The 13,955-nt window shown below is 43.0% G+C and overlaps 1 protein-coding gene across 2 annotated transcripts in view; it reads right to left on the bottom strand.

The window, feature by feature from the left end:
• arfip1 (ADP-ribosylation factor interacting protein 1 (arfaptin 1)) overlaps window positions 1-12,132 on the bottom strand; it is a 46,993-nt gene extending 34,861 nt beyond the window's left edge. Inside the window, exons 1-2 of one of the 2 annotated variants that reach the window (XM_080721231.1) lie at window positions 11,922-12,132; window positions 9,990-10,516 (exon numbers count right to left, since the gene is read on the bottom strand). In XM_080721231.1, coding sequence (XP_080577357.1) covers window positions 9,990-10,514 — 525 coding nt within the window. In that variant the 5' untranslated portion in view covers window positions 10,515-10,516; window positions 11,922-12,132. The remainder of the gene's footprint in view (window positions 1-9,989; window positions 10,517-11,921) is intronic. The other variant, XM_080721232.1, reaches the window with a different exon arrangement.
• Window positions 12,133-13,955: the final 1,823 nt, after the last annotated feature.

Here is a 13,955-nt window from a genome sequence, read left to right as displayed (position 1 = left end):
GACAAATATGGGTAAAAACTGCCCTGAAAACTCACCTTTCAGGAGGCCAGTAAGATGTTTGTAAGATTTTTACATTTCTTTTCTTAAAATATAAAAAGAAAAGAAAATTTGGGGCAATTTTCACCAGTAATCACATGGCCAAAATAGGGATGCCAGGGAGGTTAAAGTGATTAAAACAATAGAATGGCTGTGCCAACTGTTCCTACTGAGATAATGAAGTGTACTAAAGAGACAGAGGCAGTGTTGCCAGACGTACGATAATTATCGTATTTGTACGATAATTTGACCCTCTGTACGATGTACGATCAATAATTCCAAAAATGCCCAAATGTACGATAATTTCGGCATATCATCAAAAAGAGCGTGAATTCACTATTTTCCTTGGCTGCTGATCTGGGATCTGGTTTGGCTTCTCAAAATAAGCCAGGAAATCAGTCAATCTGACCCTAGATCTGTACTGGCATTAAAAAGGCATTAAAAACACTGGTTGCATCTTTCCAGACCAGTTTCAGGCTTTTATTTGTGTAAGCTCCAAGAAGTTGCCTGCCTCCACACAGCATATCTGATGCGTTTTTGTCACGCAGGAGTCTAAAACGAGGTCGTTTCTTACACTAAAGACGCATTTTTTTGTGAAATTACGTTTTTACGCGAGTGATTTCTCTTTTTTTGGCCGTGTACGATAGTTTCATGTCAAATACGATAATTCTGAGCCTCCGGTACGATAATTCAACATTTCCCATCTGGTAACACTGGACAGAGGTGGTCTTGCGTCAAGCCTCATTGCATCATGCAAACCAAAGTTTGTTCCCATTACAAGATGCCACACTGTAGGTCCTGATTCATTGCAGTTGTGTGTTTGTTTGTTCAGTCGGTTACAAGCATGTCTCAGTAGTATAGAGAGCAACTCTTTCCAAACCTCTTCACACACAGCACAGCAGCACAGTCTGTGTGAATGAAACTGGGAATCATGGTTTTTCCTTCTATGGTGATTACAGCTTTCAACATGCCTCAGTTCTGCATGGCCTTGCAGTTCAAGCACCTACAGTATGCAATACCTAGCCTGACAACGTGTTGCGGGTTCGAAACCCGGGCCCGGCGTCGTTAGCTGCTTGTCACTCCCCATCTCTCTCTCCATTTATTTTCCAGTCTATCTACTATATATTACCAATAAAGGCAGACAAAGCAACGACAAAAAAGACAACGTATAATAATAATTCCTCAGTTCTTTTCTCACTCAAACACAACCAGCAGTTAAACAGTCAGATGTTATCTACAGCCTTTCAGACACATTTTGCAAAAGTCTACATCATATAATGCATTTGCTGGAGTATTTGAATTACTTTGTCACAAATACAACACCTGGTTTAATCATTTTGATTACGGGACATAACAGAGTAAACAGTATGCAACCTCTTAGAGCTATTTGATTTGGATACATTTATGCAGTATTCTTTTTTTCCCTCCGTCCTTCCGTCATGCACTGGGTTCAATTCACTTTTTTGATTTGACGAGCTGCATATCTGGTAGCACTTAAACCCTCTATTGGTAAAAGGTACTTATAATATACGTACTTGATACATTCTTTTTTTCCACTCTCTCAAATGTCTTTGCCAAAAAATAGCCGATCTACAAGCTCACAACGTGTCGCGACGCGTTGTGAGCTTGTAAATCTTTTTGGAAAATATTCTGTTTTTTTGGGGAAATGTATTTCTTTTTGGCAAATGTTCCGCCTCAGGTAATGGATTTTAATTATCGCGATAATATCGTAAATCGCGATTTATTTTTTCACAATAATCGTGATACGAAGTTTTCATATTGTACCATCCCTAGAGTCAACCCAGGGCAAAGCCAGGAAAGGCAGAAGCGCACCACCTACAGTATGTAGATGCACTGCAGAGCGACAGCTTAGCTAACAGTGTAGAGCTCAAGACCCTGATGCTAGATAGGAGAGTGTGGAGGGTTTAGAGCTCTAGACCCTGATGTTAGATAGGAGAGTGTGGAGGGTTTAGAGCTCTAGACCCTGATGCTAGATAGGAGAGTGTGGAGGGTTTAGAGCTCTAGACCCTGATGTTAGATAGGAGAGTGTGGAGGGTTTAGAGCTCTAGACCCTGATGCTAGATAGGAGAGTGTGGAGGGTTTAGCTAACAACACTGTAGAACTCGAGACCCTGATGTTAAGAGGGCAGCGATCCAGGAATCCAGAGTTGGTGTCGGCTAGACTACACTCTCACATCGCATCTCCAGCTCTTTTGTTAAATTCTGCAGGGAACCGGAGGATATATTATGACGGGCCGCTGGCAACAGGCTGCACACAGCACGTACAACCACATGTACAGAGCTTTGCTTTGTTTGCACCATGTGTCATCTGATATGGGGTCTTACTAAAGGGTTAAAGCAACCCAGAGGAGACAATACAAGACGACTGTGTTTGGGTTATCTCTCCCCAAACACACAACCCCACCACCAGCCCACCACAACTGTTGTAGGTCACAAATCTGATAACGATAATCACGCTACATCAGTGGTCTCAAACATGCTTCGTTCGTCATTCACACGCTGGCAGATACAAAATATATAAAAGGCACACAGCATGTTTGTAGCTTTGTACGTATCTTTGTAGCTGAAGTTGAAACCAGTTCAACTTTTTTGTAGCTTAGTTTGTAGCTAGGCCTGTCCAAATTATTACATAATCGTCTAATCGCAATTATTTGACAGAATCAAAATTATTTAAAAAAATGTTAATATATTTTCAAACATTTTCAAAAATAGTGGAAATAGCAGATCTATAAGCTCAAAATGCACATTGTGAGCTTGTAGTCAATGGTCATTTCTTTTTATATTTAGGTTATGTGTCATATCTGCCATGTGCAACGTCAAAGCCTAAAAGCCAAACAGTATTGTAACTGTCAAGGACAAAAACACAGTTAAATCTTTAATCACAAGTATTTGAGTGACAATTAATCATCACATGTAAATGTCATTATCGTGACAGCTCTATTTGCTGTTTGGGTTATCTTTGTGTCTTCATGTCACCGCTGGCTTCTGTTGGAAATGAAATGGTAGCCTGTATCTTTGTGTCTGCCTGTGTGAACGCAGCATCAGTGTGCAAATGTGTATACCAGGCGTGGGCAACTTTGATGACGGCGAGGGCCACTATATTTCCACCTTCACTCCAGAGGGCCACATTGCATATTACTACATCCTACTTTGTCATTCTAGCATCTCATACAAAAGAAGCAAAAATAGCAGATCGTCTATTTTACCTTCTTTTGAATTGGAATCCTGATATATATATATATATATATTTTTTTTTAATTGGAATCCTGAAATGTTATATTTTGATTTAATTTCAAACGCATTAGTTATACAGGTATACTCATGTTAACTTTATGAACCTAAATAAATACAAATACATTGGACATAAAACATACATTTTAATACTACGAAACTAGTCATTAAGCTAATAATATTATAGACTGACGGAATTAAAGCAGGTCATGTTTAGAATTATAACAGCTGAGATCAATAATATATCAGTATTCCGGTATTAACCTGCAGGCCGCATTAAGTGAAGGTGGGGGCCGCATGTGGCCCCCGGGCAGCCTGTTGCCCATGTATGTGTACACTGTCTGAGTTACAGACCTCCCCGAGGGTCTCCTAGTCCTGGCCCCCCACTGGGCTACAGTCATCCCAGATCCACCATGACCCAAGCAAAGCTATGTGTGAAATGTTTTCACCGTAAACGATAACGTCTCGAACCCGTAGACCAGGCTGTGGGTACATTTGGTGTCACGTAACACAAACACACTGCATATAAATACTTTAAGAGGCTACAGGACGCTCCCGCCTGTAGACAGGCAGGCAGGCTGACAGGCAGCGGGCATTCACAGCAGGGCGGGGCTAACTGACAGGTAGATAAAGCCTGCCTGCCTGTCGTCTGGGAAATGACGTCTAAACAAACAATCTGCAAGGCAGGGGCGTCAATTGGGTATGGCAGGGGTATGCAGCTGTAGAAGTCAAATGACCATGCACATCTTACAAAAAAACGTTCCGGGTGCTGAGCAAAAATGCGTACAAGAGATCAAGAAGAAGGCCCGCACACCGTCTGAAGCTCCCAGGGGGATTTTATTAGGCCACGTTTCGACCCGTAAAAGGGTCTTTGTCAGGCATGTGTGCAGCTGCCATACCCTGGGTCCAGTGGGAAAATAAAAGTAAATATAAATCCATGAATGTCTCTTTGTCTATCTGTGCTGGTCATGTTGTTAAATTACAGTAAAATAACTACAAAAGCAATATTTAACAAAATGGTCGCTTTAACGAGTATGTTCTCCACACTTTTATTCTCCCCATCTTGACAAGATGGTATATTCCCAGGTTCCGTAGGTCAGCTGTGCATTATTGTTAATTGTGGCACGTTTACTAACATGCCAAGTTTAGCTGCACTTGAACAACCGTTCCAGGCTGCCATATCCAGCCCAAGAAACCGTAGAAATGGGGGGAAGAAATAAAATGTACTTCTTATAATAAATGTATCGTGCTTGTTGCTAAGGCAACATGGCAACATGATTGGTGTCTTATACGCGCGCCTTTCTGTAAGACACCAGTCATGTTGCCATACCTTAGCTTTTTCTGAACTGACGCCACTGCTGCAAGGAGGAAGGACGCGTGATTATGGATCCTACTGGGAAAGATGGATAACCACGCCCCGGACTCATTTTTGAAGCTTGTGATTGGCTGAACCGGACGTAGGGAGCGCTCCGTTGTAGTCTCTTGGACCGCGCGAGGTGCACCAAACCCCAATTATCATTGCGTTTATCGTGCGCTTGCCCAGGCCATAAATAGAACGATTGCATTCACCACGGCTTCGTAACTCGCGCGCGGCCCTGGCCCGCTCTTCGCCCCCGAGCGCCGCGAAGAGCAGGACCAAGGTCCGCTGGCCTTCGCGCCGCTTGCAGTGTCGTGGACAATAACTGTGAAAACGAGCGCTCTATGCCGTTTCCATCCATCTTTCCCAGTGGGATCCATAATCACGCAGGAAGGACATCTCTCTCCACATACTGACTAGTGTGTCTTATGTTATTACTGTACAAAAGCATTATTCAACCTGTTCTGTTGTATATTGTTCCCAATGTGTGTTTTAACTATATTTCCATGTCTGACAAAAACAAACCTTTCAGTATTACCCATATTGCCTCTAAAGATTATCAGACTTCCGACACCCACAACAACAAAGTATATGATATGAACAAGAGCAAAAGAGCAGGACCAAGGTCCGCTGGCCTTCGCGCCGCTTGCAGTGTCGTGGACAATAACTGTGAAAACGAGCGCTCTATGCCGTTTCCATCCATCTTTCCCTGTGGGATCCATAATCACGCAGGAAGGACATCTCTCTCCACATACTGACTAGTGTGTCTTATGTTATTACTGTACAAAAGCATTATTCAACCTGTTCTGTTGTATATTGTTCCCAATGTGTGTTTTAACTATATTTCCATGTCTGACAAAAACAAACCTTTCAGTATTACCCATATTGCCTCTAAAGATTATCAGACTTCCGACACCCACAACAACAAAGTATATGATATGAACAAGAGCAAAAAATTACACTGATCATCGCCTACAAAACATCGTTGTCACTTCAGACTCATGCCATCATTCTGGACAAAGATACAGAACTTTATGAAATGGCAAAAGGTTCGGTATTTTGGCAAAATGTTCGTTTCAGTAGGAGTTGTGTGCCTTCAGCCATTGCTGAATTTGCTGCACTCAACAAACTGCCTCGCTGATATGATTGGTGTTATGTTGTTCTGTGCTTTTATGGTTATGTGTTCTTCTGTTGGAACAGACTGTGAAGATGAACATCCCTGAGGGGACGATAAAGACAATTATTATTATTATTATTAGTACATTGAAGGTTTTTTGTACGATAATGTTTTGGGGAGGAAATACAAGTTAAGACAAAACAGAGAGGGTCGTTGCGAGTTCTGCCAAGATGCTGTTGAAATGTGAGTGCTGTTAAATCACGTTAGTATTCTCCAGTATTACATGACTGAAACTTGTCAAAATGAGATCTACAAGATCCCATTGTGTGATGTGTGACGTGTTATTTCAATAAGTATAAAAGCATCATGTGAAAGAAAAGTTTATGTATTAACTTAAGCCTACAGGCAGTGACTGCAGCGCACATGATAGATCTGTCTGTGTTCGGTCCCCAGGCCAGAACCCTTGCGCGATTATCTCCTAGACAGACAGACAGAATACACACATTCTGACCCTCTTACAGAGGGTTGGGTTGCTCCTGGCTGCAGAGCCTCGCTGTAAAGAATGATGGGAAAGAGTTGTCTCTGGTGTGTGAGCAGGGTGTCCTCTGCTCCCACTAGAGCTCAGTAGCCTAGAAACTGGCCTCTGTGTGTGTGTGTGTGTGTGTGTGTGTGTGTGTGTGTGTGTGTGTGTGTGTGTGTGTGTGTGTGTGTGTGTGTGTGTGTGTGTGTGTGTGTGTGTGCGCGTAGGGAGGAAGGGATAAATAACAGCCACGTAATCATCCAATCAGCAAGCTCAGCAAAAGAGGAAGCCGTCGGTCTGTCCTCTCAAAACAGTCCACTGTGTGGAGAGAGGAGTCAAACCATGTTGGCTGTTAGAGAGTACAACTAGTAGGTTATTTCAACACGAACGACGAAGACAAAGAAACAAATCATGACCACGGCCTCAAGCCCATTTCATGAATTGGACCTTAGAACCAACCATGTAGAACTTACTTCGTGATTCCTTTTAAGCCATATTAACCTTGGTGTCCCTATTTTGGGCATGTCATTGTAGGCAAAACTTTCCACAAAAGTCTGACTGAAACTAGGCTGTGTGCTTTGGAAACAAAACCAGAACCAAAGAAATAGGTTCAGGGGGGAAATCTCGCTTTTGCGAACGCCCATCATTTCGACCGGAGGGTTACCAACTCACTCCACGGAGGTTAGGGTGAGGGTTAGAGTCGGGTGTCGAAAAGATGACATGTACTGTAGTAACAGCGACACACTCCCGGTTCAGGACGGGTTCAGGTTCCGCTTTGTTGTGGAAAAGTTATCCTCAAATTATTGGATTAGGAATGCAACAAAAACATAAAGATATCCATGAGTTCAAGTTTCCATGGGGTGCGTAACTGGCAGAATATCTGAGCACAGTAAACAACCCAAAACTTAGGAAAGCCTTGACTAGGTACAGACTCAGCGAACACAGCCTTGCCATAGAGAAAGGCCGCCACAGACAGACCCCACTTCCAAGGGAAGACAGACTATGCATGCACCCACTGCACACAAAATGTGGTGGAAACAGAGCTACACTTTCTAACCGCCGGCCTGCCCACTATACCAAGACATCAGAGACACATACTTCCCACAGATTACACACACCCGAAGTGAGTTTGAAAACATGACCAATGATGAAAAACTCCCATACCTACTGGGAGAAATACAACAATGTGCGAACGCCGCAGCGAGATTTGTGAACTGTTGTGATAAAAGAAGGTTAGAGAATGGAATACAACCACCCTAAGGACTACAAACCACGAGAGGCATCCACACCTACTGCACATACAGTATAAACAGAGCTGCTAACTTTAAACACGTTTTAAAAATGTTTTCCCTTCATTTGTATGCCATTGAAATTGTATCGAGAAAAAAAGAAAGGCTGATATTTGTTCCAAAAGCTTCATACCCTGCCTGTAATATATACATATTACATAACGACTAAATGTGACATAGCTCTGTTTACACAATGCTGTACCCCCTCCAACTGTATATATATATATTCCCCATTTTCAACAGTTTTTTTTTATTATGTTTTGAAACTTGCTTTGGCAATGTAAACTTGTGTTGTTTCACGCCAATAAAGCTCCTTTGAATTGAAAATTAAATTGAATTGAACTGATAGAAGAAAAAGAATAAAGTCATTGTGGGGGTGAAAGATGCCATAAATACTTCAAAAGACTATTACTGTATCTTTTACCCATAATGATTGCCATGCCCACAACAGGCACGGAAGGTTGTTGCTAAGCTCCAGTGATGTAATGGTAGGAATCCTCCCAAAGCCAACGTGATTCAACAGCTTGAGTCGTGACTCATGACACGTTTCCAACAGCCTCAGCAGATCTCAGCCAGCCTGGATGGAACGTGAAGGCAAAGAGGAGGCAAAGAGCCCAAATCACTCTGCCTGCCAGCCATGTGACTGAGACTCACTGCTGCTCTAGTGAACTACACATGCTCTAGTACACGCACGCGCGCACACACACACACACACACACACACACACACACACACACACACACACACACACACACACACACACACACACACACACACACACACACACACACACACACACACACACACACACACACACACACACACACACACACACAGAAAACTGTGTGAGGGATTCTTATCATAGCAGCAATCAGTAACACACACACACACACACACACACACACACGCTTGTATTACTATGCTTGTGTGGACGTCAGCATTTTAGGATGTCATTTTCATGAAGGGACTCCCTCTTTCCCAGGTGTTTTGCCTTGATTGTGTCTAAACGCTGACCTTTAACTTCACTAAAACTATGCCTAAACCTGACCTTAACCTTAACCTCAAAGAAATGATAACCTCAAAAGCCAGTCCTCCTGGGCAAAACACCTGGGAGAGAGGTTCACCCATTTCATGAATGCCATTTTTACACATTTTTGATATTTTGCGCTTGTAGATCGTCTATTTTCGGTGTTAGTTAGGCCTAAAGCCGAAATTAGCCAATCTACAAGCTTACAACACATCACATTTTATCTATTTTTGGTGCACGACACCAGTATGCGACTAAGAATAAATCAAACCTCCAACCTCTACTTTTCTCTACTATAGTTATGGGGCATGGCCCTATATATAACAATACAAGTACACACACGTACGTGAGGGTAGTGCACGCACGCGCACACACACACACACACACACACACACACACACACACACACACACACACACACACACACACACACACACACACACACACACACACACACACACACACACACACACACACACACACACACACACACACACACACACACACACACACACACACACACACACACACACACACACACACACACAGAAGGGACACTGCCTGTTTAGGAGGCGGTATCAGTTACTGACGACAACCGCAGAAATTGTGACTGCTGCTACTGACAGCTAATTGATCATCAACAAATCATGGCATGCAATAAGTGTCTCCTTTATAGTCACATTATGTCTTACTTAACAGTGAAAAAGATAATGATATTAGTTTGAATAATTTCATTTAAGTCACATATTTGAAACAAAGAACAACTTCTTCCACATCATAGTTTGACGTGTCATCAGAAGTCTCTCACGTAGCCAAGGCGATCAGAGATCACTGCCTACAAACACATCTGGGTAAATAATATTAATTCTATATAGGGGGCTAGAATATCAGTAAGAACAGCCACTAACAAAACTACTGCAAAATGTTTTGAAAACGAATCATAACCCTGTGCCAATTTGAAGGATCAGCTTTAGCATTACATTACACCAGATGAGTCAGTAGGCATTTGCTAAAACAATACTCAACCAAAAAGTGACACCAACCAACTCAACCAAGGCTGATTTTTTTAAGCTCAGACATCAACCACACAAATCCAAAAAGAAAGAGACAAGCTACACCAACGCTAATCACATGATCATGATCAATCATTTCACACGCCAATTCCATGACTCAAAAAGGCAGAAAAACAACATCCAGCTTCACCAGAAGAGGAAAAAGCAGCCTCCACCAACGAGCAACAACCAGGCAGCAGCAGCACCTGCACCACAACAAAATCAAAACCCAACATTTAAAGAGAAGCAACAGGCAGGACTAGGAGACGAGCGCTCGCTCTGGAAGGACAAGAAAGGAGTTTGATTGATTCTCCAAACAAAACAAGACGACGGATATCACCTCTGGCTCTGTTTGAGCATGAGAACCTCCGTTTTCCTCAGGCGTCTCATCATCACCATCACCATCATCTGTCTCAGTACGTGGCTCTTTCCTGCTCTCCTGCTCCCCAGCATCTTCTACACTGTCAGACGCGAGCTGCTGCTGCTGCTGCAGAGTCAGACCGTTCACGCCAGCCAGCTCTGGGTTTACAACTCCGTCCACGACCTCACCTGTCCTCCCAACGCCCTCCTCCTCCCTCCCTCCTAGAACCTCCCCGTCCTCCTCCATCTCCTCGCTCTTTTCTACGTTCTCCGCCTCAACACCGCGAGCAGCAGCATCGCCGCCGGAGAGCACCGCGTCTCCGACACTTTCTCCTCCTCCTCCTGCCCTCTCATCATGATCCTCCTGACTCAGAGACACCTCTGCTTTGGGAGGAGCCTCCCTGTCCTCCTCCTCCTCACAATCCGCCCGTTGCGGCCGGTGCTGCTGCCGCTCGGCCGGCGAGGTCCTGCCAGACTCCCCGGCCTCAAGACTAACTTCAGACATACCTGGAAACGACAGACACACACACACACAACACGGCATGAACGGGTCCATGTGTCCAACGTGATGTTGGCTGTTGGGCTGACTTGATTTTTAAAGGAAACGCACCGCTAATCCGGTGATCTGTACAGTGGAGTACAGTGGCTTTAACAAGAGAGTTACTTAGTATAGTGGATCTCTGGTTCTCAAACTGAGGGTACAGAGACCCTTGGGGTTCCTTGAAGGCCAGGTTCCAAATGGACCCTTTACAGCCAGGTCTGTAACTCTTGAGACTAGTGAACTCAATGAATGGAGTACAAAGGACCCCAACGTAAACAAGCCATAGTGTTTTCTTGGGTTTAAATCCTATTAGTAGACCATGTATATGAACATCATGTCTTCTCCGATGCGAAACTGCTAATAAAAGTATTCAATCAACCAATCAACAAAATACCTCTCAATAATTATGGGGGGAAAAAAAGGTTACGAGCTATAAATTAATAAAAGGATGCAGCTATATAACAAAATCTAAACACTTTGGGGCAGGCAGCGCACAAGTCATGACACGTTGTGATTGTTTGTTTTACACCAGTGAAGTGGTACCTGTGTAAATAAGCCGAAAAGCTTACTAGGATCTCTTTTTAGTTGACCTTGTACCAGTGATTTGTACTGTTATGAAACGGTACTTTTTTCCTAAGGAAACTTCTAATCAATCAATCAATCAATGAGACTGCAAGGTTTGTACATCCTTGGCCTGAGTCTTGTACCAAGCAGCAACAACCACTAGTAAAAGACAAGTTGTTCAGCTGTATAGAGTATGAGCTCCCAGCAGCACTACTTTATGACATGCTGTGGCTTTTTATGTCCTTCTGTTATGGACTTGTTGTGACATATTACTGGCACTACAATCTCTCTTCCTGTTGCATAGTTAATGTCACTTTTCATCTCTCCCCCTCTCTCTCTCTCCATGGTGAAGGAAAACAATAACCGTGGTTAACTATTAAATAATTGCATATTATTATTATTATTACTAAAGTATTGTTAAGTCGGAGCTTGTATCATTCATTTTGGACCTGTAGAAAAACGAATTGACTGTAACACCAACTGTCAAACAGTGTGAACTAGTTGACATAAAACCAGCACTGACATTAAACTAGTGGAAACTAATCTAACTGTGTTAAACTAGTTGACAGCAATTAGCTAGGAGACAGTTTAACTAGTTGAAAGAGACTGATAATGGTTGACTGCCAGTAAGTCAGTCAGTCAGTCAGTCAGTCAGTGTCACCACGTTAAACTAGCATGCTGTCTGTGACAGCACAGCAGTGTAGTGTAAACTTGACTGGCTGTAACGTTAGCAGGCTAACTAGCAGGCTAGCTGTGATAGCATCAAGTGGTCGAGTTGATGCTGGTGATGGAAACTTTTAACTTTACCTGTGCGCGCGGCCCGTGGCTTTAACTACGGTCTCTGTTTGGAATCCGTGCACGTCTGGGGGGGTTGTTTTGTTTTGTTGACAAGACAATAAACTGTAAACGCACTGACGTTGATCTACAGCTAGCTAGATAGCTGCAATCCAACTCCGCTTCCTTTCCAACAACACAACACAGACAGCAGAGACTTGATATTCTAGACAGAGGTGTTGCAACCAAATCGGTGTCCTATGTGATTCTGGCTACTCTCTCTCTCTCTCTCTCTCTCTCTCTCTATCTCTATCTCTCTCTCTCTCTCTCTCTCTCTCTCTCTCTCTCTCTCTCTCTCTCTCTCTCTCTCTCTCTCTTTTTTTATCCAGTGTCAAGGTGCATTGGCGCCACCTTCTGCTCCGGAGTGTGGCTCAGAAATAAAAAAAAAGAAGAAAAAGAAAATGTTCTGTTTGTAGCCACTAGCCTTGCAGCCTGCAGGTTCACTTTGTGATACAAGCACAACATTTTGCTTGTATTCCAAAAAAGCAAGTTAGCCACTCAAAAAATAAAAAAATAAAATAAAAATGCGATATGGGCACCATTTTTCAAAAAAAGGTTGGGGTCCCATTGAATTTACTATACACAAATAGTAAAACAAATACAAAAAAATCTGCTTTAAAGCTATACTATGTAACTTTTTTTATAAAACAAATCTTAAAATTGTCCTAACTGTTAAATCGCTAAAGTTTTAGAACCCCCACTCCGTGAATTTCAGGTCTGAAAGCCTTTTCTTTATATGTTTTCTACTGGGCAGTGACCGGGGCGGTCTTTCGCGGCAAAATTGCGTCATACAATGCCGGCCAATCACAGCGCAGATTATACACTGCCGGGCTCTCTGGTGGGTTTAGGAAACACGCCTTCAGGAAGTACACTGCAGTGTTTACACTGGAGGAGTCTAGCATGTAACTCCCCAACCGCTGCGTCTCGGCGAGGCGAGGCGGACGCCGTGGTCTGACGGCCCGGTCCGCGGCGAAAAAAAGAAAGAAAAAAGCAAACGCGACCGCGGTTTGCTATACTGCTACAGACCACCAGTTGAGCAACTTACACAGTATAGCTTTAAGTAGCATGTGAGGGGTCAAAATAGGTGTTTTTCCTATGGGCTAGAAAGGCCCCCACAAAACCGTGAAAAGTGATGACATCACTAAACCACTGTGAAAAGTGATGACTCGTCAATAAACCATAGTTTTGTGGGGGCCTTTCTAGCCCAAGGAATGTTTTTCGTGCAAAATAAATGCTTGCATTGAATTCAGAATCATTAAAACACCCTATTTTGACCCCTCACGTGCTACTTAAAGCAGATTTATTTTTTGTCCTGTAGAGTAAATTCAATGGGACCCCAACTTTTTTTTTAATGGTGCCCATATTGAATTATTTTGAGTGGCTAACTTTCTTTTTGGAAAAAGTAGATCCAGAGGAAACTGTGCAAAATCTGGTGCTTGTATCACAAAGTGAACGATTCTTCCAAAAGAATTGACTTATGCTGCCGGGCTATAAGTCACTGGGTGAAGCAGAACTCAATGAATTGAGTAGGCTACAAGCCAATGTAAACAAGCAATAGTACTTTCTTGGGTTTAAAGGGAGGATAGTTCAATCTTGATTTCAGACCCAGATCACAATAAATAAATAAAAACACACATAGCAAAAAGGCAAATAAAATTAAAATGCACTATAGGCCTACACCACATTGTTCAGCCAAGTCTTGTATAAACCCGAATTCTGTCACAACAGGGCGCTGTTTCGGCAGATTTGAGCTTTGCTGCCTGAGAATGCTGCAAATAGAACTCTGGAGTCACATCATTTCACAAGTCACACATTTCAGTGTAGCACCCCGGAAATCCCAATAAAATGGTCAATAAACTCGGACTGAAAGACCTGCAAAAACACTCTCCCCTCCGGGACACCTGTTCTGCACCACAGCGCTTGGTTTCATCTGTTAAGAGTGAGAGCAGCATTCATTCAATCAGTTGTAGTCCCGTCTGCTGCTGGAGGAGCAACTTCTCTCATTCC

This window comes from Nannobrachium achirus (assembly GCF_963921795.1).
Source record: "Nannobrachium achirus genome assembly, chromosome: 3".
In the NCBI taxonomy this organism is placed as follows: domain Eukaryota; kingdom Metazoa; phylum Chordata; class Actinopteri; order Myctophiformes; family Myctophidae; genus Nannobrachium; species Nannobrachium achirus.
This window is presented reverse-complemented; position numbering and strand designations above follow the sequence as displayed.